General features: G+C 41.7%; 1 protein-coding gene across 1 annotated transcript in view; it reads right to left on the bottom strand.

The window, feature by feature from the left end:
* The window catches only part of COLEC12 (collectin subfamily member 12), a 181,709-nt gene that overhangs the window by 150,536 nt on the left and 8,193 nt on the right, over nt 1–22,980 (bottom strand). The window contains exon 2 of the mRNA XM_077900205.1: nt 12,308–12,358. Coding sequence (XP_077756331.1) covers nt 12,308–12,358 — 51 coding nt within the window. The remainder of the gene's footprint in view (nt 1–12,307; nt 12,359–22,980) is intronic.

The raw sequence follows: 22,980 nt of genomic DNA, 5'->3' as shown, positions 1-22,980 counted from the left end.
CAATCTCAGAGGAAGGAAAAAAGCCCCCAAAGCACAGAAGACCTGGAACTTTTTTCTTTTCTTTTTTTTTTTTTGGTGGATTCTAATACTTGTTCATTAACTTGAGAAGGTAAGAAAGTCATAGCTCCCAGTAGGCCATCTTCTCAATAAAACATGGCTAAAGTGATTTTTTTCCTTTGTTGATGACTAGATTTATGTTTTCATGCAATGTGTCTTTCATTAACATGAGAAGAAAAATTTCATAATATGATCAACACAAACAGATCATTGAATTGAAAGAAACTGTAAATTTTCTTGCGATTATTAATGGAAATATTATGCTTTTTATTAAATTTGCAGACATGTGTATTTGAATAATTACCCACTGATTTTATGAAGCTAGAGGGACCAGAATCTTCCATGATTGAGTGTAGAAATCTAGAATAAGTTCAAATCCAGAATGAGTCCAAAATACATAAGCTTAGAAAATGCTTCAATAGCTCCAAAGTTACACGAAAGGAACATATAACCAAATGGAAAACCAATAATCATGAGAGCACTAATATTTTCAACAAAATGAATAAGAAGAGAGTTTTCCATCTGCCAGTTTTGCCAACTAACTTTTGTATCAGGGAACTGGGAAAATATATCTAAAGAGGAGGTACCAAAATATTTATTCTGAATTGTTGAAGTAAGTAAAAGAAAAAGTAAAAGTAGTATCATGTACTTAAAATCAACTGTAGGGCCAGAGTAAAGCTTTGGATGACATTACAGATACGAACCCATAACACTGCATAGCCTAAAATGTCTTCAAAATCATCTACTCTAACCTCTTCATTTTGCAGAAGAGCTTATTTGAGGCCCAAAGAGTTTACATCATTTTGCAAAATTCACATAGTTAGTTAATATGTAAGAAAAAAAAAAAGACTACAATTCTGATCTCCATTCCTCCAATTCAGAACTCTTCAAGTACCCAGTCATGCACTCACACACACATGCATACACACATGGAGGGTGTGTGTGTCTGTGTGTGTGTAGACAGGATGGAGTAAGGGTGGTAGAGACTGAGAGCTCAAATGAAGTACTGAATTCAGTAATTTTCAAAAAAGTCTAATTTTCTATTTTTTTTCTCAGCAATGAGCATTTGCAGAATACCTTCTAAATGTCAGGCATTTTGCTAAGTACTTCACTTACATGAAATAATCATCCTAATGCCCCTGTAACATAGGTAGTTTTGTTACCCCTCTTTCCATAAAAAACAAACAAAAGACTTAGATGGTGTAAGTTTATGAGTTTAAGATCACTTGGGCTCCCTGAAATCCTTATTCACAGTCTTCACTGTTTATAGGAGGTCCATTTTGGTCTATCAAAAGTGCAACAAATAGTGAAGGCTTCCAAATCAAATTATTGTTACACACTATCGGCATTGCATTTTAAACAAGCATATAGCTGCTGTTAATAAGCAGAGTGGATTCACATGGCAGCAGTTTAGAAACAGCTGTGATCAGTGGTGTGTATACCATATGGAGACGGAAATTACCTTCCAACCTTCTTTCACGGGTTTATATCAAACAGATTCTTACACCTCATCCTGAACCTTTTCTACTTTTTTTTTTTTTAATTTTTATTTATTTATGATAATCACAGAGAGAGAGAGAGAGAGAGAGAGAGAGGCAGAGACATAGGCAGAGGGAGAAGCGGGCTCCATGCACCGGGAGCCCGATGTGGGATTCGATCCCGGGTCTCCAGGATCGCGCCCTGGGCCAAAGGCAGGCGCCAAACTGCTGCGCCACCCAGGGATCCCATCCTGAACCTTTTCTGTGGGGCAAAGGAAAGGGATTCTGTATATGCCCTCTTAACTTGCACAGACGGGAAGGGCGAGTATATAGGAGAGTCCCAACCTTATCTGGAAACCACTGAAGTTTTGCCAATACTGAACTTAGAACAATACTGGAGACAGAAAGAAGAGGCGGCTCACATTCCATCTGGCATGTGGTGCCCTCTATTGTGCCTTTTGAAATTCTGCTGGTGGGTGGGGAACAATTTGTAGGGTTGGCTGATATTTTTCTTTTATGCAAATGTAACAACGTTGGAAAACTCTTGTCTGCTTCTCGTTAAATTTGAAATTCCCAAAGGCAAAGCCTAAGTCTCCCTTCTTTACTGTGCATGGTGCCCAACACATAATGGATAGTTAATAAATGTCACATCATTTTCATATTGCATTGACTAAGAATGACATCTTCCCATGAATCTTGCTTGCTTTAACTTCTCAGCAAATCTCACAAAGTGCATATATTTTCTAAGAAAAGAACACTGTGTAAGGCCTATCTTTCTTGCCTGAATCTCTTTGCCAAACTCTCATTAATGTTTTATGTTTCACTTGCCTTTTCATAGGGCAAAGGGACAAACCCACCCCACCCCACCCCCATCCCGGTTTCCCAACTGTTTTACTCTTTTTCCACTCTCACAGACTTGCAGAATTTATTCACGAATCTCTGACATCCAGTTCATATCACTTCCACCACAAATGGCAGCTCTCTAGTCTACCTTTACTCTGAGTCTTTTGGGGGACCCTTTGATGAGGCTTATGAACTAGATTTTACAAGTATGCAGATTTTTTAAAGCATTTTTGGTTTTCATAAAGATTATTATACCTCTTATTTTCTGGGAAATTGAAAAAATGAATTATAAATGTTGATGATTAATAGTCAGGAAAAGGACCTTGTTTTTATTCATCTCTGTACTGCAATTCACAGCACATGGAGGGCAGTCAGTGAATATTCGTCAGAATGAGAAGTACTCCCAACTCCCCTCCATTATTTGAAAAACGATTCAACGGTAAGACTTCTAGATAAAACATGAGGTAATCACTACATCTTCATATTCTTCATCAATGGTCCCAGTAATGTACTAAATATGAGCTATCATGAGGATTTCCTCTTACAAGTACAAAATGAAATAGAGCCCAAAGGGGAAGAATATGCATCTCTCTCACTTATGCTGCTGTGAATGCCTGAGCTTAGATTGAAGACTCAATCTAAAATGTCAACAATAATTTTACTTCTGGATTTTCCTGCTTCACAGAACAAGAAGAACGTGACAGAAAGGTTATTTCAAATATCAGAGAATAGAGGCATCTTTAGGCATTTGGAATAAGAATGTAGTCTAAATTTCTGCCAGAACTTTTGCAGACTTCTAGTTCCAATCTCCTGTTTTCCTGACAACTCTCTAGTCCTTCATCTTTTCAGTGTGTGAAAGAAATTGATCTATGTATGGAAATATTTATACCAATTAAAAAAAAAAACTATCCTAGCATATGAAAAGAGAAGCTTGTTTCAATCAGGGCCAAATGTCAGCTTTCAAAAACTTATAAAAAGGATAAAAATGAAAAACATCGGAAGAAGCATAAAGTGTTTATAGTTATGGCTCAGAACAGGAGACCAATTTCACAATGTTTCCTGTGGCAAGAGTTGTATTCCCTAAGAATACAATATGAGAGTTGTATTCCTGAAAGTTCAGCACCTTGTAGCTCCATTTATAACATAATTATAAATCACTTAAAAGTAAACTTGTAATTACTTTGTGAATAAACTGAATTTTTAAATGTGTTATACAAAATATGATAATTCTGTAAGTGGAACAAAGTAATAATGGATCAGATTATAACAAAATCATGTTGTTATTTAATAATAATCATTGTCTAAATTAACATTAAATTATAAAAGTAATCATATTATATATTATAGTTACAATATGATGTTAGATATTATGAATATTAAGTTACACATGATAATAGTGGTCCTCACTATACATTTTACCCCAAAGGGGTAGCCCAAGCCAAGCAGAGCCAGTCCATTCCTTTTGCCCTTAGCTGATTTAGGAAGAGACTGTGACTCAGTGTTGGCCAATTACATGTGACAGGGTCTACTAAAGGCCTGGCATAGTTTCCTTGCTTCCAAAAAGACAAAGACTCCTTCACCCACCTGGAACTGCTACAGCCACCTTGTGACCATTCCTGTCACTTTTCACAGTACATACTTTTAATGTAGTTCCCGTTCACCTGCGAGGCACTGCTCTAAGTGTTAACTCATTCAGACTTCCTTCAGGAAGATACTCAGTTACCCCATCTTTTGATGGGAACAATGAGGTGCTGAGAGGTCAACCTGTCCAAGGCTCTCTCTCCACTAAGTGGTAAAGCTGGAAATTAAACCCAGAGTCCATTCTCTCAGCCAGGAGGATGCTATGGCACCTCTCTGTGAAAGCTGCTCTTAGCCCCCAGTGTGTGTTACTTTCCTTAAACTACATTCTTTGCTGGTGGCCACCAAGTCTTTAATTATTTTATAAAAGACCTGCAAGAAAATCAACTCCTTTGTTACTCCCTGAACAAAGTATGGCACTGGTGCAGAGGAGTCAGGGCCGGGAGGTTTTGATGCGGGGAGGACAGAGGAAGGGAAGGATCAGAGAGCATGAGGCCTATCAAGCCTCATAAAGGGAGGGCTGAGGCAACATGAACACAGGGATGATGGTGCCAGGGGGAGGGAGGAAGTGGGGGAGGTGAAAGGAAGGGGGGAGGGCTTAGAGTTGTCAACCATTTAATGGCAGCAACAGTTCAGGGCAGACCTGCCATATACCTGCCCCCCCCCTTATATTATTCATGATTTCATAATTCATATGCCCAGCAAGGAAGGTTTTCTTGCTATTCTCATTTCACAGATCAACAAAGTGATGCTTGGAAAATTTGAATGATTTGCTGGTGAGAGGCAAAGTCAGCATGTGAATCTGTCAGAATCTAAAGCCCGCCAGCATCCTGAGGAGTAAGGGCACCAGCAAGGAACACGAGGAAGAGAGGAGCCCCTCTAGTTCACAACTTTGCTGAGGACCATGTCTTCCCTCAAAACTCATGACTCTCAGACATTGTTCCTTTTCCCAAGGGGCCTCCAAAGGAACAACTTGAGTCTTTCAAGGAAAGTTTCAGAGTTCATCTGTTTTCAGTTACTTGAAGTTGCTACCAAAAGGAATCACTCTTTCCCACCCTACCCCGACCAACCAAGCACTGGAAGCAACCTAATGCCTTCATGCTGTCTGAGCAGAAAAATGGCTGAGTAGATTTTTTCCCCCTTAATTTTTTCTAAAAATAAAAACAAACCACATTCAGCTTCAACCCAATTGTAGGAAAAACAAATTATTCTCCCTCCCCACACTCTTACCAGGATTCATAAGTGAATACAAACCAGGGAAGGGTGGGGAGGAATTCTACTTTAAATGGTTGAAAAATACAAGGTTTGAATCTTCAATCTATACACACTATGAATCAGGAAACATAAGTCCGCATATAAACAGCTGCTGGCTGAATCCACATACACCTATGATCATTTGTTTTCCCACCAAAATCTTGAGATGCACCAAGAATGGGTGTCTCTGTGTGCTTCTCAGCTGTGAATGGAGTGGAAAGGTCATTGGGGACTGGCATCAGGTTGGATTCCAATGTTGGCCATGCCACTCAGCTTTGTGGGTTTCTATCCTCCTCACTTGCAGACTGCAGGTAATTCCCTTCAAGGCACTCCTGAGAGACTTAAATGAACTAATGAGTGGAAAACTGCCCAGCACATTGTAGTTACCCGAAAAACAATTCTCAATGGCTTCTTTTATAAGAAAATAGTTTTAAAAAAATCATAATCACATGAGAACACCATGTGGAACAATTTTTTATTTCCACTGACGAGCAAGAAAGACTAGGCAGGGAGGCCCTGGCCTACCAAGTGAGTTCTCGATGGGAGCAGAAGTGAAAACCTGGACACACACTGTTGGCAAGACAGGTTGTGAACATTAATGGTAAAAATGAGGAAATCTGCTTAGATTATTTAAAAGAAAAGTGACAGCCACCAAACTCCTTTCCTCAGGTCTCAGGAACATCATGTATCTGACTGGAAGCAGAGGGTAGGGGGGCCGTGGAAGCTAGTCTACAAACCCCCTTCAAGGTGATTCTGACTGAGAATCTCTTCTGTGTCTACTTCTCCACAAGCCATATGACACCAAATTCTTATAAAATCAGAAATATCAACTTCACTAGGATTTACAAAGCCACATAAAACCCTGTCAGTAAGTGATGCAAATGGCTTGAACATTTCCAAGAATCCCATAGGGATCCTCAGACTCTTGTTTCCTGCCCTAACTAGTTTATCTGAACAGGGTCAGTCCTTTGCCTGATCTAATACCATTTCTGTTCAAGGATGCTTGGAAAAGGTGCTACTGAAAGGCCAGTCCCATGCTGAATTTACTCAATCCTTCCCTACAGGAAATGACGGAAATTCCTGGCATTCTTATCAGGGAAAGGGGTGAGCTCTGTTGGTGTCAGTCTTGAAAGGCCCTGGTGGGAGGGATATGGGGATCCCTTCTTTGCTGTTGGAGGTGGATGACTTCAAAGCAAGGCCTTCTCCAAACCCTAACATGAAGCCAGGCTTCTAGAAGAGTCCTGCGAGAGGAGAAACAGGCTGTCTGGTCCCTGTGCCCAAACAATGAGAAGTGGGGGCATCCAAAGTGACTATTCTGCGGCATTCCCCAAAGACAGTTTGGTATTCTCTTGGCAAACTCTTTCAATCCTCTGCACTGAAATCAGAAACTCACCATGTACCTCAGACATAACTCTTCTTTCTGGCTGTTTGAGCATATATGCATCATGCTTTTTCAGAAGTCTATGTGGCCTTTCACACTTTTAGACATTTAGTTCCTCTAAAACTCTTGACAAGAAGTGGCTCAGTGATTTAACTGGAGTCACTGAGGTTTTATGTCTAATGTCTGTAGGGGATGGGTTCAGAGGATGGTGAAGGTAAGGAGTAAGGTAGGGGCTGTTCTGGAGCAGGGCTGGACTCTATATCAATTTCTCAGGCTGCTTGCATGTATCCAGCACTGTTCAGATACTCCTGCTCATGTGAAATTATCATTCAAGGTGAACAAAACTATGAAAGGGTACGTACACTTTGGTGAACATACTTAGGAAAAAGGCATCTAATACCCCTTTTGGGACTGTAACCCTTACATAATTTTTCAGTGATCTTCTCAGAATTTTCCCACTTAGTTTTTACAAAAGACTTGAATTTTTCCCCACAGAGAATGTTTCCTTTAACTCTTCATTATTGTTTCACAATTTGCAATTTTTCAGATCTTTGTCTCTCATAGCTATTAATAACTCCCATAGTTGAGTCCCAAGGAAGCAATTTTGTCACAGTTTTGTCAAATACAAATAACAAATGCTTCCAGCTGCTCCCAGTTGGTCACTTGCAACCCTTAAGTCTACCCATGGTTTTCTCTTGCTCCTCCATCATTCCAGCTTTGGACATCCTATTATTATACCAGATCAGATTCCAAAGAGAACTCAAGACAACCCAGTGCAACCAAGGAAACAAAGTTGGTCTAGGTGCCCTTCTGCCCCAGCACAGAAAGAAGGCAAAGCAGGCTCTTGAGGGAGGGCTCAAGACATCTGGCATGGTGTTCACCATGAGATGCCCACACCATCTACCTGGGTGCTGGGGCACAGAGCTGCTGTCCCCAGGTCTTCTAGCCTTTCATAGTTTTTTGCACTAAAACAAGAGGTAGGATAGAACAAGAATTCATGAGGCTGCTGGAAATTAGAAGGTTCTAGGGGCCTACTAACTCCTAGGCTCTATGTTCAAGCAGCAGGACCAGAAGGTCCAAGAAAGATCCCAATATTAGAATAATGGTCAACACTTATGGGATGCTCACAGTGTGCAAGGCACTGTGCTAACCCAGCATCACATTTAATTCCACAACAACTTCGTGGAACTAGCCTATTAAGACCCAAACTTTAAAAAAAAAAAAAAAAAAAAAAAAAGACCCAAACTTTACAAGTGAGGAAGTAGGCTTTGCAAAATTCACCTGAGGTCACACAGTTGGTGAGTTTGGGAACTCAGATATAAATCCATACACCTGGTTCCCATGCCCATACACATAACCACTGCCCCCACCTCCAAGAAAGACAAAAAAGCAGCCATCAAACAGGAAAGATAACACCTGGCCTGCTGTCCTCATAGAGTTGTTGTGAAGGAAAAATATGTTTGTAAATCCTTTGGGAAGATAAATATGACACACAAATGTGAGCTGGATTTGCTATGATCTAGAACTACACAAGTTCTGGAACTCACCCCTCTTCCCACACTTCTCCCCTTCTCCTATGGAATTCTGATGCACTTATCCCTTGGAACTGAAATGACATTCTTCATTCCCTCTACTCTATATCATTTTAATGAAGAAAAATTTAAGAAAACATAACTTGAATACATTTATGTTAATCATATGACTAATCGGAAAGTTTCAGAAGACATTCTTGGCTCCATTTACCACAAATTCCAAAATGCATAAATTTATATTTATCCCTTATAATAGGAATTAATTCGCCTTCCTTTTCTGCTCACTATAATAATAAAGGATGCTAGAGCCATAGGTGATATTTTCAAAGAAAACAATTACTGAGAAATATGTAGAAAAATATCACTGTAGTGTATATGGTATTCTATGTACAGAAAGTAAAAATCAATATACAGGTGCCTCCTGTTCCAGGGAATGAATGTTGCCAAACTGTAACTATGGTTACATCCCAAATTAATTAGCTCTGCATACTAAGACCAAGAAATGCTAGCGCTGAGAGCCTGATTAAAGCTTGAATATACTTACTTCATTAACCTTTCAAAGTTTCCCCTCATGGAAGCTTCTGTCAGAGAAGCAAATAAATGGCAAACCCATCAGGTTTAAGTCTGTCTCTCCCCTAGACACCTGCACAGAATTTTGGGAAAGGGGCTAACTTCATGTAGCATATGCTTCTGAATAAGTACCTACAAATATCTTTGGAAACAAACCACCAGGTTTGTTTTTGCTAGAACAGTGAGTGACCCCTTTGCCTTGTGAATAATGAACCTCTGGTCCATCTGTAGTCTAAATTCAGTTATGCAAATAATAAACAAGATATACCTAAAATTAGACAAAAACTAAACCCTTTATGTTACCCAGTCTACTTCTGCAAAAATAAAAGCCGACAATATTACCACGTTGAGAAGTAAATCACACCCTGACATCTCTTCAGGAATGAGGTTTCAGACTGTCACACTTTGATATTTGGCAGGGGCCATACCAAAATGTCTGAAGAGTGATAACAGCCTCTAATCTCGGGAGCAGGATAATAGCACCTTTGCTTGTAGGGTGTTGCACTTTCAAACCACTTGTCTACCTGGTATCTCTCTTAGTATCAACCACAGGCCTGTGAGGTAGACTTATCCCCCTTGGCGGGTGTCACTCTGCTTACTAGGCAAATACAGCATCTGAGGCCCATGGAGCTTAAGTGACTGTTTTCAACTCAATAGAGTAAGTAGGGGCAAGTCCTACCAGGCTGGATGCCTCTCACTCACACCACCATACACTGACTTTGTCTTCCTTTAATGGTTAAGGTTTAACCATACCTGAAGGAATGGGTTCTTGGGTTCTGCTGCATTCAGTGACTAGCTTTGGCTACTTCTTAGGAACTGAAAACTCATTTACCTTCAATAATATTAGATCCAGAGTCCTAGGGCCTGCAAAAATGAATTTTTTTGGGGGGGGGGCAGCCCACTTTAGGGTGTTAGAACTGCACTCTAGAGTTCTAGACTCTTCTAGGATTCAGAAGTTGAGAAATCACCTCAACCTCATTGTGGGCACCTTCTCAAGATTAGGTTTGCCTAAGGGGTAAAGGACCCAGCATCCAACCACAGCTCCACCTAACTTGGTTGAACAAGGCCTTTATTTGTGCCTCGCCTTACCTAACTATAAAATTAAAGGCTTATTTAAATCACCTCAAAGGCTCTTGAATCTCCAAAATTCTACTCTACTCCTATGCTAGACATCCATCACTTTGCCTAAAAGCCGAATCCAAGAATTCTCAACACTGGGACACCTCTTTTTTCATAGCCTTTTCCAAGATGTTCCATGTTAATTTCATCCCCACTGTCTACTCACCACTTGCTCTCACTCTCACCCTGCCCCTCTGCAGTATTAGTAAGCTGTTATCATGTGTCCTCTAAGTCATTGGTTTGTGATTTCCATACACAATTTAGCCATCACAAATTAAATCTTTCAGCAACTTATTATTTTTGTGTATTTTTCACCAAATCCCCACCCATCTAGCTAGTTACATGGTCATGAAATTTTAAATAAAATTTTTCTCAAGGTCACTCTTTTTAAAGAAATCTTTCCTCATGGTTCTTCTTATTTCTACTAATGTCCAAGTAAATATTTGAGGGGTGCCTGAGTGGCTCAGTAGGTTAAGCATCTGCCTTCTGCTCAGGTCATGATCCTGGGGTCCTAGGATCCAGCCCCAAGTAGAGCTCCCTGCTCAGTGTGAAGACTGCTTCTCCCTTTGCCCTCATCCAACTCATTCTCTCTCTCTCAAATAAATAAAATCTTTTAAAAAACAAATGTTTAGGGAACCCTGGGTGGCGCAGCGGTTTAGCGCCTGCCTTTGGCCCAGGACGTGATCCTGGAGACCCGGGATCGAATCCCACGTCGGGCTCCCGGTGCATGGAGCCTGCTTCTCCCTCTGCCTATGTCTCTCTGCCTCTCTCTCTCTCTGTGTGTGACTATCATAAATAAATAAAAAATTTAAAAAAAAATAAAAATAAAAAATAAAAAACAAATGTTTGAAATCCGCTGATTTCCAAAATAGATAGGTATGTCAACATTGATTTTTGCCTTATTTTTACAAGTTTGATCTTCCTCTTATTTCTACCTTTTCATTTTTGTTTTCCTTTCCTTTATAATTCCTGGGTTCACTCTTACTACCACCTTCAGTGAGCCCACCACAGCAAAGCAGAACAACACAGGGCACCAATTCCAAAACACGTAATGTGCAGATAAAGAACAGTAGTGTGGAGGGGGAGAGAAGGTACTGAGAAGGTAGCCAGCATATGAATGGAGGAGCTATCGGCTTGGTGCCACTGCATTCCCCTTGTAAAGCCCTATTTTTTCACAGAAAGAAATGTAGAAGTGTATACCCAGAAGGAAAAATGTTAAAGCAACGAGGGAACCAGAGCAGCTGGGGACTGTTAACTTTAATCAAAGTCCAGCCAGGAGTTGTGTTATTTTTTTTTTTTTTAAGTAACAGGAAGTAGATTCATTCACTTTTATTCCCTCTCTCTCTCTCTCTCTCTCTCTCTCTCACACACACACACACACACACACACACATGCATTCACTCATTCTTTCTTCTCTATCCTTCATTTCCACTTGCCAAGACACAGAAACAAGCTGGACAGAAAACCCCAGTTCCTTTGAACTATCTTTGGAACTTTGCAGTGTTCACTGTCAGTTCAAAACCGAACTGCAGGGCATGAGAAGCATGATCAAAGAGCGACAAGCCTAGGAGACAGAAGACTGTGTTTTAGTTCCCTTATGGCTGCTGCAACAGATTTCCACAAATGCGGTGGCTTAAAACAACACAAATCTGTTCTCTCACAGTTTGAGGGGCCAGAAGTCTGAAATCAACTCCAGTTGGCTGAAATCAAGATGTTGGCAGGGCTGTGCTCACTCTGGAGGCTCTGACCAGAAAATCCACTTCCTTGCCTTTTTCAGCTTCTAGTGACCACCTGTATTCCTTGGCTTGCGGCCCCTTCCTCCATCTTCAGAGCACATCATTCCAGTCGGCTTCAACCAGCACACCACCTTCTCCTCTCAGTTGTCAAATAACCCTCTCCCTGCCTCCCATGAGAACACGCTGACAGGGCTTAGAGTCCACCCAGATAACCCAGGATACTCTCCTCATCTCAAGATCTTCAATTTAATCACATATGCAAAGCACCTTTTGCCATATAAGGTAACATTCAAGTTCCAGTGATTAGGACACGAATCTCTCTGTGAGCCACTATCTAGCCTATCACAGGGCACCTGTGTCTAGCTGGGTTCCTGGAGAAAGTCTTCCTCTCATTTATCCATTAAGTTATGAACAAGAGGCTTGAGATAAAAGGGCAAAGATGTTTTCCAAATATCAAAATAGAGAAGTCTTGTGTATTTTTGCTCCTGTCTTGTCACAGATTTGCCTTGCCTATTAAACCATTCTGTTTGCATCCAGTGAACCCAATGAGCATCCCACTACTTCTTGTGCCCGGGCACAGCTCCTGTTCCATTACCCTTAGTGTTTTAAGAAATCATCACCTGTTACACAGAAACTCAATTTCCAACCATAACTGGGCCTCAGAACCACACATATCTGTGTGTGCTGAAGGTCCAGTAATGGCCTGTTATCACATCTCAATCAAGCAGAGAGAAGGAAAAGAGCTTTTCTAGAACTCACCAAACCTCTTGTAACCGAAGGACTGCACCTCCTCCTCCTCTGCAAAGTCGTCTGTGGGAGAAGAAAAGACACAGTGTTAACCCTGTGAGGCCCAGAAGTTCAGGGTCAGTGAGGGATTCGACAGCTGTGATCTCCACCTGCTCTACCCTCCCCTTTGCCCACACTGGTCCTTCTGCTCCTGGAACATGTCATGCTTCCTGAGAAAGACCATAGTCCCTGCACTGGCTGTTCCCTCTGGCTGGAATGCTCTTCCTCCCGTTCTTGAGGAGACTCCTGCTAATTCAGGTCTCAGTTGCAGATGCCTTTCTGGACCACAACCTGGCCATTCCCTGTTACCCCATCGTATTTTAATATTACTCTCCAATACCATCCTTGTGTGTGTGTGTGTGATGTGTGGTCATGCATTGTCTGAGCACACACTTTTTCTGTTTTGTTTCCTGAGAGAATCCCCTGTGCCTGGAATGGTGCCTGCCACAAAGCAGGGGTGAAATAAATCCTGTTGAATGATAACTGGATAACCAGCTGTCCACAGGGTTATATTACCTTCACATACCTGAGCCTAAATCCCTCTCTCTCAGGTCCCAGGTTTGGGCTCATGTATTCCACTAAATGTGGCATCTCAGGAGCCCAGCATGGCTTCTGCAGTTGACAACCATAATCCTTCCCCACTCCCTTTCCATTGGATAACTGGGACCCACAGATGGTTTCCCAGTAAATACATTTTCGAAAAACAGCCTTGTGGGAATTCCTAAATGTAGGCCCTCCTAGACACAAAAGAAATAGGTCAGCAAAGCCTTCTACCAAGAGGTCTAAATCCACCAACCCCCTCCCCGCAAGATAAATGCGATGTGATTCTTTACCACATTGATAAAGAACCTATTTTACAGTCTGCCAGCTGTGGGGCTGGTGATTTCTTGTGCAACTTCTGATCACAAGTAAAAGTGTCGAAACTAGGCCTTTCCAGGGAGCCCTAATCAGTTAACCTCGAGCTGGTCACCATTACCGCATCAGCACTCAGCTCTCTCCCCATGTGCAGTTCAGTACAAAAGCACTTGTTTGGCACTCACTCTGGACCAGAGATTGCCAGGCAGTGGGCTTCAGAAATGAGTGAGACATGGTCCCTTCGTTCAAAGAGTTGACAGGCTTTCAAAGAAGGAAGGGAGGCAAGGAGAGGAAAATAAAGCCTCCGTGATCATCTTTTTCAGACCCCAAATGGGATGCAGGACCTGGATATATCTGAACCATGGAAAAACTCAACAGGCATGATATCTATAACAAAGGTAGACCTTGAAGGACTAGATCGTTATGAAGTGCTAGGAGTACACTAGTGAGTGAGCAATTACTTCCAGCAGAGAATGGGGAAGTGTGATAGCTCTGTATTTCTCCATTGTTTCCTCATTCGAAAAACAGGGCAGGGATCTTTCTGGGAATGTAGGAGGCCAGGCCTTCACAATTAGAGCAGTCTCTTATGTCAAAGATTAAGGCTTTGGTCCTTTCTACATGGAACAACATGCTTACGACCCAGACAACAGTACCTTTCTCAGTCCCTCGGTGACTGGTTCATTCCACAAACACATATTAAGCTCCTCTGTGCCAGCTTTCCTAAGTAATCCTATCACATTAGGGGCTGAGAAGCTTGGTCTAGTCTCAGTTAATGAGAAACCCTTATCTGCTGCTTCAGCTTAGAAATCCATGCACTTACTTATTATCCATTCATTCAATAAATACACATTTAAAGGCTAGTGGAGTGGATGCAACATGGACAGGGGTAATGGTGCCACCCAGACACCAGCTTCCCTGCCAGCTCCAGCCTCTCCACCACCACCCACATCTGCAGAAGGAACTATTCTCACACACACACACACACACACACACACACACACACACACACACACGCCGTGAACCAAGGAGGCATCACCAAGGATCCCACAGTGGAAATAAGAGTGGTTTGTGTTAAGCTGATGGCAAACAGCTTACAATTTCCCCCTTAGACATTTCTGTTCTCCCCCCCAAAAGCTCCTTTTCAGCAGGCCTACCATTAGTTTGTTTGTTTGTTTTCTTTTTCCTTTCTGATCTTTTTCCCATGCAGCATTTAGTCTAACTGACTCCTGTCTCCTTCCTGAAATTTCCCTGGGAACTTCAAATGTCTCATATTTTTGTTATTAAAGCAATTCAGCTCTGTCTCTAAATTAACATACTCAAACCCATCAGAGAACAAAGGCCTTCCAGGTGACCCTAGTAAGACTTGAGGATCTCCTGCTTCTTGTCTTAAGCCTCATCCCAAAAGGATCAGGATTCTTACAGCGGCTGCTGAAAGAATATGAACTTTTGTCTCCTCCAACTCTACAACTAGAAAATCATGAGCCCTGAGGGGTATAAGTAACATCTCCCTCGGATGATCAGGGAAGGTGTCAACAGAGAAGTATCTTAAATGAATCTTAATGTTTTTCCTCTGGAGGACAAAAGAGAATTTGGGAAACATGGCATACTATAGCCCTTTCTTGGCAATTTAAAATGGTTTCTGAACTCTCAGAGATCTGAGAAGGACTCATAGAAAGAGGAAAAAAAACGGGTGCTTGGGTGGCTCAGTGGTTGAGCATCTGCCTTTGGCTCAGGGCATGATCCCCGGATCCTGGGATCGAGTCCCACATCAGGTTCTCCGCAGGGAGCCTGCTTCTCCCTCTGCCTATGTCACTGCCTCTGTGTGTGTGTCTCATGAATAAATAAATAATATCTTAAAAAAAGAAAGAGAAAAAAAAAACTTGCTTAACTTTGTTTTACTCCATGTTTTCACCAGTTGACCTTATAATTCTCTTCTCCTATCCTTGAAAGCAGGGGGAAGTTGGCCAGGTAACACTTGCCTACCATTCACTTGTGCAGCTGGCCCCCAGACCCCACTGCCACGTTCTCCCAGCTTCGCAGCCAACAAACAGACCATTCAAGCTGGTAATGGAGCCAGAGGAAGAGAAAGAGGCCAGGGCCGATGGTTCTGTGGGGACAACCCATATTAGGCTACACGAGCCCCAGGACCGAAGAGGAGAGGTGCTCCTAATTTAGAACATTTTAGAGGGCAAAAGACTACAGTTTGGCCCACCATGGCAGACAGATGGGTTTGAGGACAAATAAGCCTGACATGATATGTGGTGTTGTATTCTGTTCTCAAAACCTTTCCCTCACGCCCTCACAGACCCAAGCTAAGTGCATCCCAGACCATCTTCATAGAACTGAGGGCCTGTAGACTCGATAATCTCAGCAATATTCTCCCTAGAGGATATCCAGTCACCCTAGCAACTTGCCACTTTTCAAAACCTGTCTCTCATACCATCTAAGCCACACAGCTGCTACATACACCCCTACACAAGCAAGAATGTGGCTCAGATGTAAGGCCTCTAAGTTCTTACCTACAGAGGTCCTAACTTGATTCCTGCTTATGGCAGCAGTTTGCCAGCAGGGGAGACACAACTTTAACATACAAAATAATAAAACAAGTTTAAAATAATTTGAGATTTATATCTATAGGCATATACGTTCTAGGCTTCCACAGCTGTACTTCAGCATTTTTGTTTCAATATCTATGGGCTATATTGTCTTTTGCTTGCCTGGTTTTTTTTAAATAATAAATTAATTTTTTATTGGTGTTCAATGCTTGCCTGTTTTGAAATGTGATTTCTATTTATTTATTTATTCTTACCTTCCTTGGTATCTGGCACAGAACCACCCTGGCCAGAGGTTTCATGATTGAGAACGCTGAAGAGATTTCTGTTGCTGATTGATTCTTTGAGCCTCGCTATTTCAGAGTACCATGAGTTCAAGGGAAGATGCTCCAATCAATTTGAGGATCAAGTGTGTGATGCCCTGTGGTTAGAATTCACCCCTTCTTCCCCTATACTCCCTTTGTGTCCATGTGACAGCACTTGCCTCTGTCTGCCCCATATTCCAGTTCCTAGTTCTTAACGCCACCAGATAGAAAACAGGAAACTTGCCATGTTGCATCCTCAGCAACTAGTACATTGATGGCATATTATAGATGCTCAGTAGTCGTTGAAAATTAAGTTGATTAGACTTATACATGTGTCTATCTCTACTGCCAGATGATGAATTCCTGATGGAAAGAGATCAAATCTTTTTCTTTTTGAAAAAAGATGTTTGAGGAAGATAAGAGAACTAATATTTAGTTAATACTTCCTATATGTCAGGTACTTTCCATTCATTATGTTTCTGTTTTACAGATGAGAAAATTAAAGTTCAGGTCGTAACTTGACCCCAGGTCTTGCAGCTTATGAATAGACAAAGACCCAAATACGGGCAGGCCATTGACTTCCACACTATGGTGGTCACTGACCCTCCAGACCCAAGAAACCAAACCCTGGGCTAGCAGCAGAAAAGCTAAGATGCAATGCTTTACACCACAGAATCCTGGAAGGGCTAAGGAATTTGGGGCACAGGTCACTCCTGAAGGAGAATCAAGGTAATGCTCAAATAGGAGGACAGAATGAACATACATTAAAGAAGCAGCTGACTATAACCAAAAAGATAATAAATGTTGGTGAGGATGTGCAGAAACCATAACCCTTATATGCTAGTGGTGAGAAAGCGACATGGTACAGCCACTTTAGAAAATGGTCTGGCAGTTCTTCAAAATATTAAGCAGAGAGACACTGTATGATCCAGCCATTCCACTCTAGGCACACACCCAAGAGAAATGGCAACACAGGTCCACGCAAAAACTTGCACGCAAACGTTTGTCACAGCATTAGTCATAACAGAGAAATGTAGAAACAACCTGAATGTCCACAAAACGATGAGTGGATAAATTAGCGCAGATCCATACAATGGGGGATTATTCAATGATAAAAAGGAATGAGGCACTGACACACACTATAACAGGGATGATCTTGAGAACATTTAAGTAACAGAAGCCAGTCGTGAAAGACTGCATATTGTATGACTCTATCTATGAAATTGAATGTCTACGCTAGACAAACTCATGGAGTTGGAAAGCAGGTGAAAGGTTATGGGGCTGGAGGTTTTTTGGTGGGGAGGAAATGGGAGTGACTGCTAATGGGCATAGGATTTCTTTTGGGGGTGACAAAAATGTTCTAAAATTGACTGTAATGATGGTTGTCAAACCTGTGAATATACCAAAATAAAACCAAAAAACCCACTGACTTATACACTTTGAATAGTTTGTGTGATATGTGGTGGGGGGGAAGCAGCTGGACCTCCCAAGTCCCCCCACCAATCTAGGTCACTGGCCCTTCCCAACTATGGCAGAAGGTCTAAGATTTACTATTCAGAAAAGTAAAAAGCCAAAAGATCTCTTGTCTAGGGGACACTGGGAATGGCCGAGATGAGGGGACTGCAGTGGAATCAGGGGAAAACAGAAAGTGTATCTACTGAATGTCCTCTCCCCCAATTCAGAAAAGTAAAAAACCAAAAGATCTCTTGTCTAGGGGACACTGGGAATGGCCGAGATGAGGGGACTGCAGTGGAATCAGGGGAAAACAGAAAGTGTATCTACTGAATGTCCTCTCCCCCAATCAGTCAGCTGGCCTATACCCTTTAGGCCAAAGCCTGGACAGCTCTTCCTGGGAAATCTGGCCAGTTAAGAGAAAAACAAAGAATGATTCTGATTTTGGGAGGTCCCCAGTGGAATAGCCCAGCCAGTTCAGTCTCGAGTGACAGCCACAGTTCCAAAATCCCACTCAAACAGAGGGGTTCTAATTAACCTTTAATATCCTGCTCCTACAGACAAGAAGACACCAGATATCTGACACAACCTCTGATATGAAAAGACAAAAATGCAAATAAAGAAACCAGATAAAGAAATTTGGAGGAAATACGTATCATGTGACATGATAATTTTTCTTTTAAATCTACCACTAATATCCTTAGAGAGATAAGACAATGCACCCATAAAATAAGAACAGGATGATATAATTATAGAACCATAAAGAAAAAGAAGGAAAAGCTCTCAGAAATGAAATGTATGCTCACAAAAATAAAAACTTAATAGAAGGGTTGGGAAATAGAACTGAAATATTCCCAGAGTAGGGAGAAAAAAGAAAATAAATAGAAAAAAGTAAAGACAAAAAATATTCAGAGAATCAATTCAGTGGGTCCAATGTTCAATGAACAGGTGTTTCTGGTAAAAGAACAGAGGCAGAGAACCACTGGAGGAAAAATGAACGTTTTTCAGTACTGAAGGATAGCAGTCTCTAGAGCAAAAGGGCCCATTACTTCCCAGCACAAGGGAAAGAGATCTGCTCCAAGGCACACCACTACAAAATTTCAGAACACTGAGGACAAAAAGAAAATCCTACAGCTTCCAGACAGGGGAAAAGAAAAAAAAGGGAGAGAGATGTTACTTACAAGGAAAAGACAAAAAAGAATGACCTCACATCTCAACAGCAAAACTAAAAGAAAATAGATCAGTGCCTTCAAAATTCTAAGGCTAAATTATTTCCTACACAGAAATCTCTCGAATGAATGAGTAGGTAACATAAAGATCTCTTCAGACCTACAGATCCCCCCAAAACCCCTCATGCACACTTTCCTCAAGACATTATTAAAGAATGCATTCCACTAAAATTAGGAACGAACCCATAAAGATGTGTATGTGTATCCGTATACATGCACACGTGTATACACCCTAATCTAACCCTAACCCTGAGGAGGTCAGAAGGTTCCACGGAGGATTTCTTAAAAAGATGGAGATGAGAGAATATCTCCTACAGGTGAACATATGTGTAGAGATTTAGGAGAGTGGAAGAGACTCTGGGATGAATGATGATGTATACATGCATGGGAAGCTAACCAAACAAAATAGCAAGAGGATTATTAACTCCAGAGGAAGAGAAGTTATGCAAGAAAGAAATAAGAGTCAGCTGTGAAGAGCATTTATACCATTATAGTCATACCAACACTGAACAGATTTAATCAAGATTGTGATGTGACTATATTGGGACGATCTGCAACAGAAGGCGGAAATGAAGGGTAAAGAACTAAATCCTTATCTGCTATAAAGGGAAGTCAGTATATGATGCCTAAACTCAAAATAATGGTAGTAATAACAGGAATAAGAAGAGGAGGAAGTACCTTAAGCATGTCACTAAAGATGAGGAGCTGAGGAAGACTGTCTACATAAAGGGCTACCAACAATTCTTTCCAAATCTCTCCATGTGCAAGTCCATTTCCACTCTCTTGACTCTGGGAAGACCCTATGACTTGCTTTGGCTGATGGAATTTGCCAGAAGTGGCAGTGGGTGACCTCAGGAACCAGGCATGAGATGCCTTTCAGCTTCTGTTTTCACCCTCCTCACAGCCAGTACCATGTCAAATGTCTGACTACCATGCCAGACTGGAGGCCCCCAGAAGAGAGATCTCTGGAGGATGAGAGACAATGATGGGAAGGAAGCCATTCCAGCAGCCCCGCTGATGCCCAGCCGTAGGGCTGAGGCTGGCTGGCCTGGCCAACACCTCGGGAAGCAGAGGCCAGCCCGAATCACAGAATCTTGAATAAACAACTGTTGTTTTAAGCTGCAGGGTTTGGGGATGGTTTGTTAGGCATCAGTAGATAACTGCAAGAAAGTAAATGCCAAAAGAAAATGCTAAAAATGTTCCTAAGAGGTTGCCTCCGGGTACTGGAAAATGATGAAACGAAAGTGGGCCGGGCAGGAAACTGCTGTTTTTCATAATAAATCTCATTCATAATAAATATTATTTGACTCCTTAAACTATGTACATCTCTGTCTTTGATAAAAAAAAATAATAAAACAAACAAAACAAGGGAATGTGGGTGGAAGATAAAAGTCAGGTAGACAAAAATGAAAATGTGCATGTCCTACAGATGCTGATGACCAGGAAAAGGTCTAAAGGTCCAAGGTGCACCCTGCCTCAAAGAGCCAGCATGAAGAGTTCAGCCCGAAGCAAGAGAATACGAAGTTTGGGCTTGCAGCTTTAAATCCCTGGCACAGAGTAGGTTCTGGCAAATGCCAAATTGAACAGAACAAGTTCAGACTTTTTTAGGAGCCAGGCTGAAGGACCGTGGACAGAGGCTAGGCTGAACTCAGACTTCTTTTTCAAGCTGGGTTTGGTGATGCTGTCCACATGTGTGTCCATCGGCGCTCTGTGCTGTTTCCACCTCAATGCGGTCCCAGGTCTTGCAAAGTCATCCATCATTGTTAGAACAAAATAGTACTGTCCCATTGGTTGTTAAAATGTTTAACTGGGGATCCCTGGGTGGTGCAGCGCTTTGGCGCCTGCCTTTGGCCCAGGGCGCGATCCTGGAAGACCCGGGATCGAATCCCACGTCGGGCTCCCGGTGCATGGAGCCTGCTTCTCCCTCTGCCTGTGTCTCTGCCTCTCTCTCTCTCTGTGAGACTATCATATATAAATAAAAATTTATAAAAAAAAAAAAAATGTTTAACTGCTTCCAAACCAGCTGGTAGACATGCTCTGCTGGGAGCATTCCTGCAAGCTGTCCCCCTGAGTTCCCACCACCATCACCACCACCACCACCAATTATAGTAAGTCTGAGTGGTGAGGAAAGGAGAAAGTGCCCCTGCACCCCTGGAGCCAAATACCCAGTGCCATCTGGACCCCTGAGAACTACAGTCACCCTCCACTGGCCAGGGCTACATGGAGGTGCTTTCATGGAGTTACTAATCTGTGGGAAACATGGTCTCCACAGAGTGTCACCTGGGGTGCAGAGGACTTTGGACAACCCCTTAGACACTGCTGTACTACTGTGCTGGAGGACTCTTCTCTTAAAGCTAGATTGATGCACTGGTAAAGCTTGGGCTTTCAAATTGTTAAGACTTGAGTTTGAACACTGCCTACACCTCATTCTGGCAACATAAACTCAGGGCTGCCTCTCATTCCTCCGTAAGATGGGACCACTATTTCCTCACACATTGCTGGGAGGCAAAAGTGAACCAATACGTGGGAAACACTCAGCACATACTGGGTGCTTAATAGATATATGAGGGTTCTTTTTAAGTATGGGGGGTAGAGGTGGCAACAGCAGCTACTCTGCTTTAAGGAACAAAATATGTACCACAGAACTTGAATGTTCATGAAATACAGCATAGCTTCAGGTTGGGGTAGGAGCTATTTTAATGATTGAGTTTCTTTTTTATGTTTTTATTTTTTGAGAATGAGAGAGAGCGAGCTGGGGGAGAGGGAGAGAATCCTAAGACGACTCCATGCTGAGTGCGGAGCCCAGTGCGGGCTCAATCCCACGATCCAGAGACCATGACCTGAACCAAAATCAAGAGTCAGACACACAACTGACCTAGCCACCCAGGTGCCCCAATGATTGAGTTTCAAAACAAAAACAAAAACACAACAACAAAAAAAGCTCCAGTCTGAAGTGAGCCTCTGGAGAGAACAACAGCAGGGAAGTTTGATTAGCAAGAGTAATACTTGGGGTGGGTTCACTTTGGGCTGTAGCTGACTGGCACTAAAGTATCTATTTGATACTGAAAAAGATTTATCTAATGAATTTGAGCTATAAAAACTGAAGACAGACATTCTCTAACCTTGATTTAGCCCTACGAGCCGAACTGGTGCTATCTGCCCTGACTTCTTAGCTTCATAAATATAAAACCTTATGTGGCCCCTTGCATAGTTTGCTTTGCCCTGTTGGCATTTCTGGGCCATAGTTGCTAGGTATTCTGCAAGTGAATGAGCTCAGTGCAGAGTAGTAAAACACCGAGGTTCAGGATAATTTTGATGGGGTATTAGATCTGCCTTCTAGGCCTCCTCCTACCCCATCCCAAATGGATAAAGGAATTTGTATGAATTTAAGTACTTGTAAATTATTCCAAATATTACAAAGATTTATTTCGATTACTCAGCTGCTTTTCACATCTTATGTTTTGCAACAATGGGATCACTTTTTGGTTCAATGGCATAAGTTGTTTTGTTTTGTTTTTTAAAGTCAATATTGTACACATAAAATGATCCCAATTTCTGGCACAACTTATAATTCTGAAGCTTGTAAAAACAGCAGATACTTACCTGAAGGGTAAAGAGAGATAATAATTCCTTTTTCCTTCCTTTATAGTCCAACAAAATCGAAGTGATTTTTTTTGTTACTTTTACCACTAAATTGGTAGTGGGGGCTAAATCAGATTTCCCCCAGGAGCCAACTTCAACAACTTAAAAAGAAATAAATAAGATACTTAAAACCTTGATCGCCACATCAACCATTCATGGGTAACTACAGGGGATAGGGCATGCTTCCCTTTGTTTTATGAAGGACCCCCTCATCCAATCACATTGGTCAGGTTAAGAATAAGAAAGTCCAGAGAAAAATGAATCACTGCCTCAAATTTTATAAGGGCTCTGGAAGGGCCTCACATACATGGGTCATTTGTCAAGAAAAAAGAATGCTATCCATTTCTCTGGAGGCTGACAAAAAAATAACTACTCTTTGTTACCCTTCCCCAAATAAATAACTCAATAATCTGTTTTGTTTTGAAATCATTTAACTTTAGGTTATCCAAACAATTATGCCAAAGTAATACATTATAATGAATTATAAATGATAGATCAACATTGAGCTCAGAAGACAAAGTTTGAGAAAACTTCAATTTTCTCTTACTTCCCACACTACAATGTCATACTTCAAGGTTTTGGGGTGCCCAGATGCACCATCTGCCTCTTCA

This window comes from Canis aureus, chromosome 6 (assembly GCF_053574225.1).
Source record: "Canis aureus isolate CA01 chromosome 6, VMU_Caureus_v.1.0, whole genome shotgun sequence".
Lineage (NCBI taxonomy): Eukaryota > Metazoa > Chordata > Mammalia > Carnivora > Canidae > Canis > Canis aureus.
The sequence above is the reverse complement of the archived record's forward strand: the minus strand, read 5'-3'. Positions and strand labels throughout refer to the sequence as shown.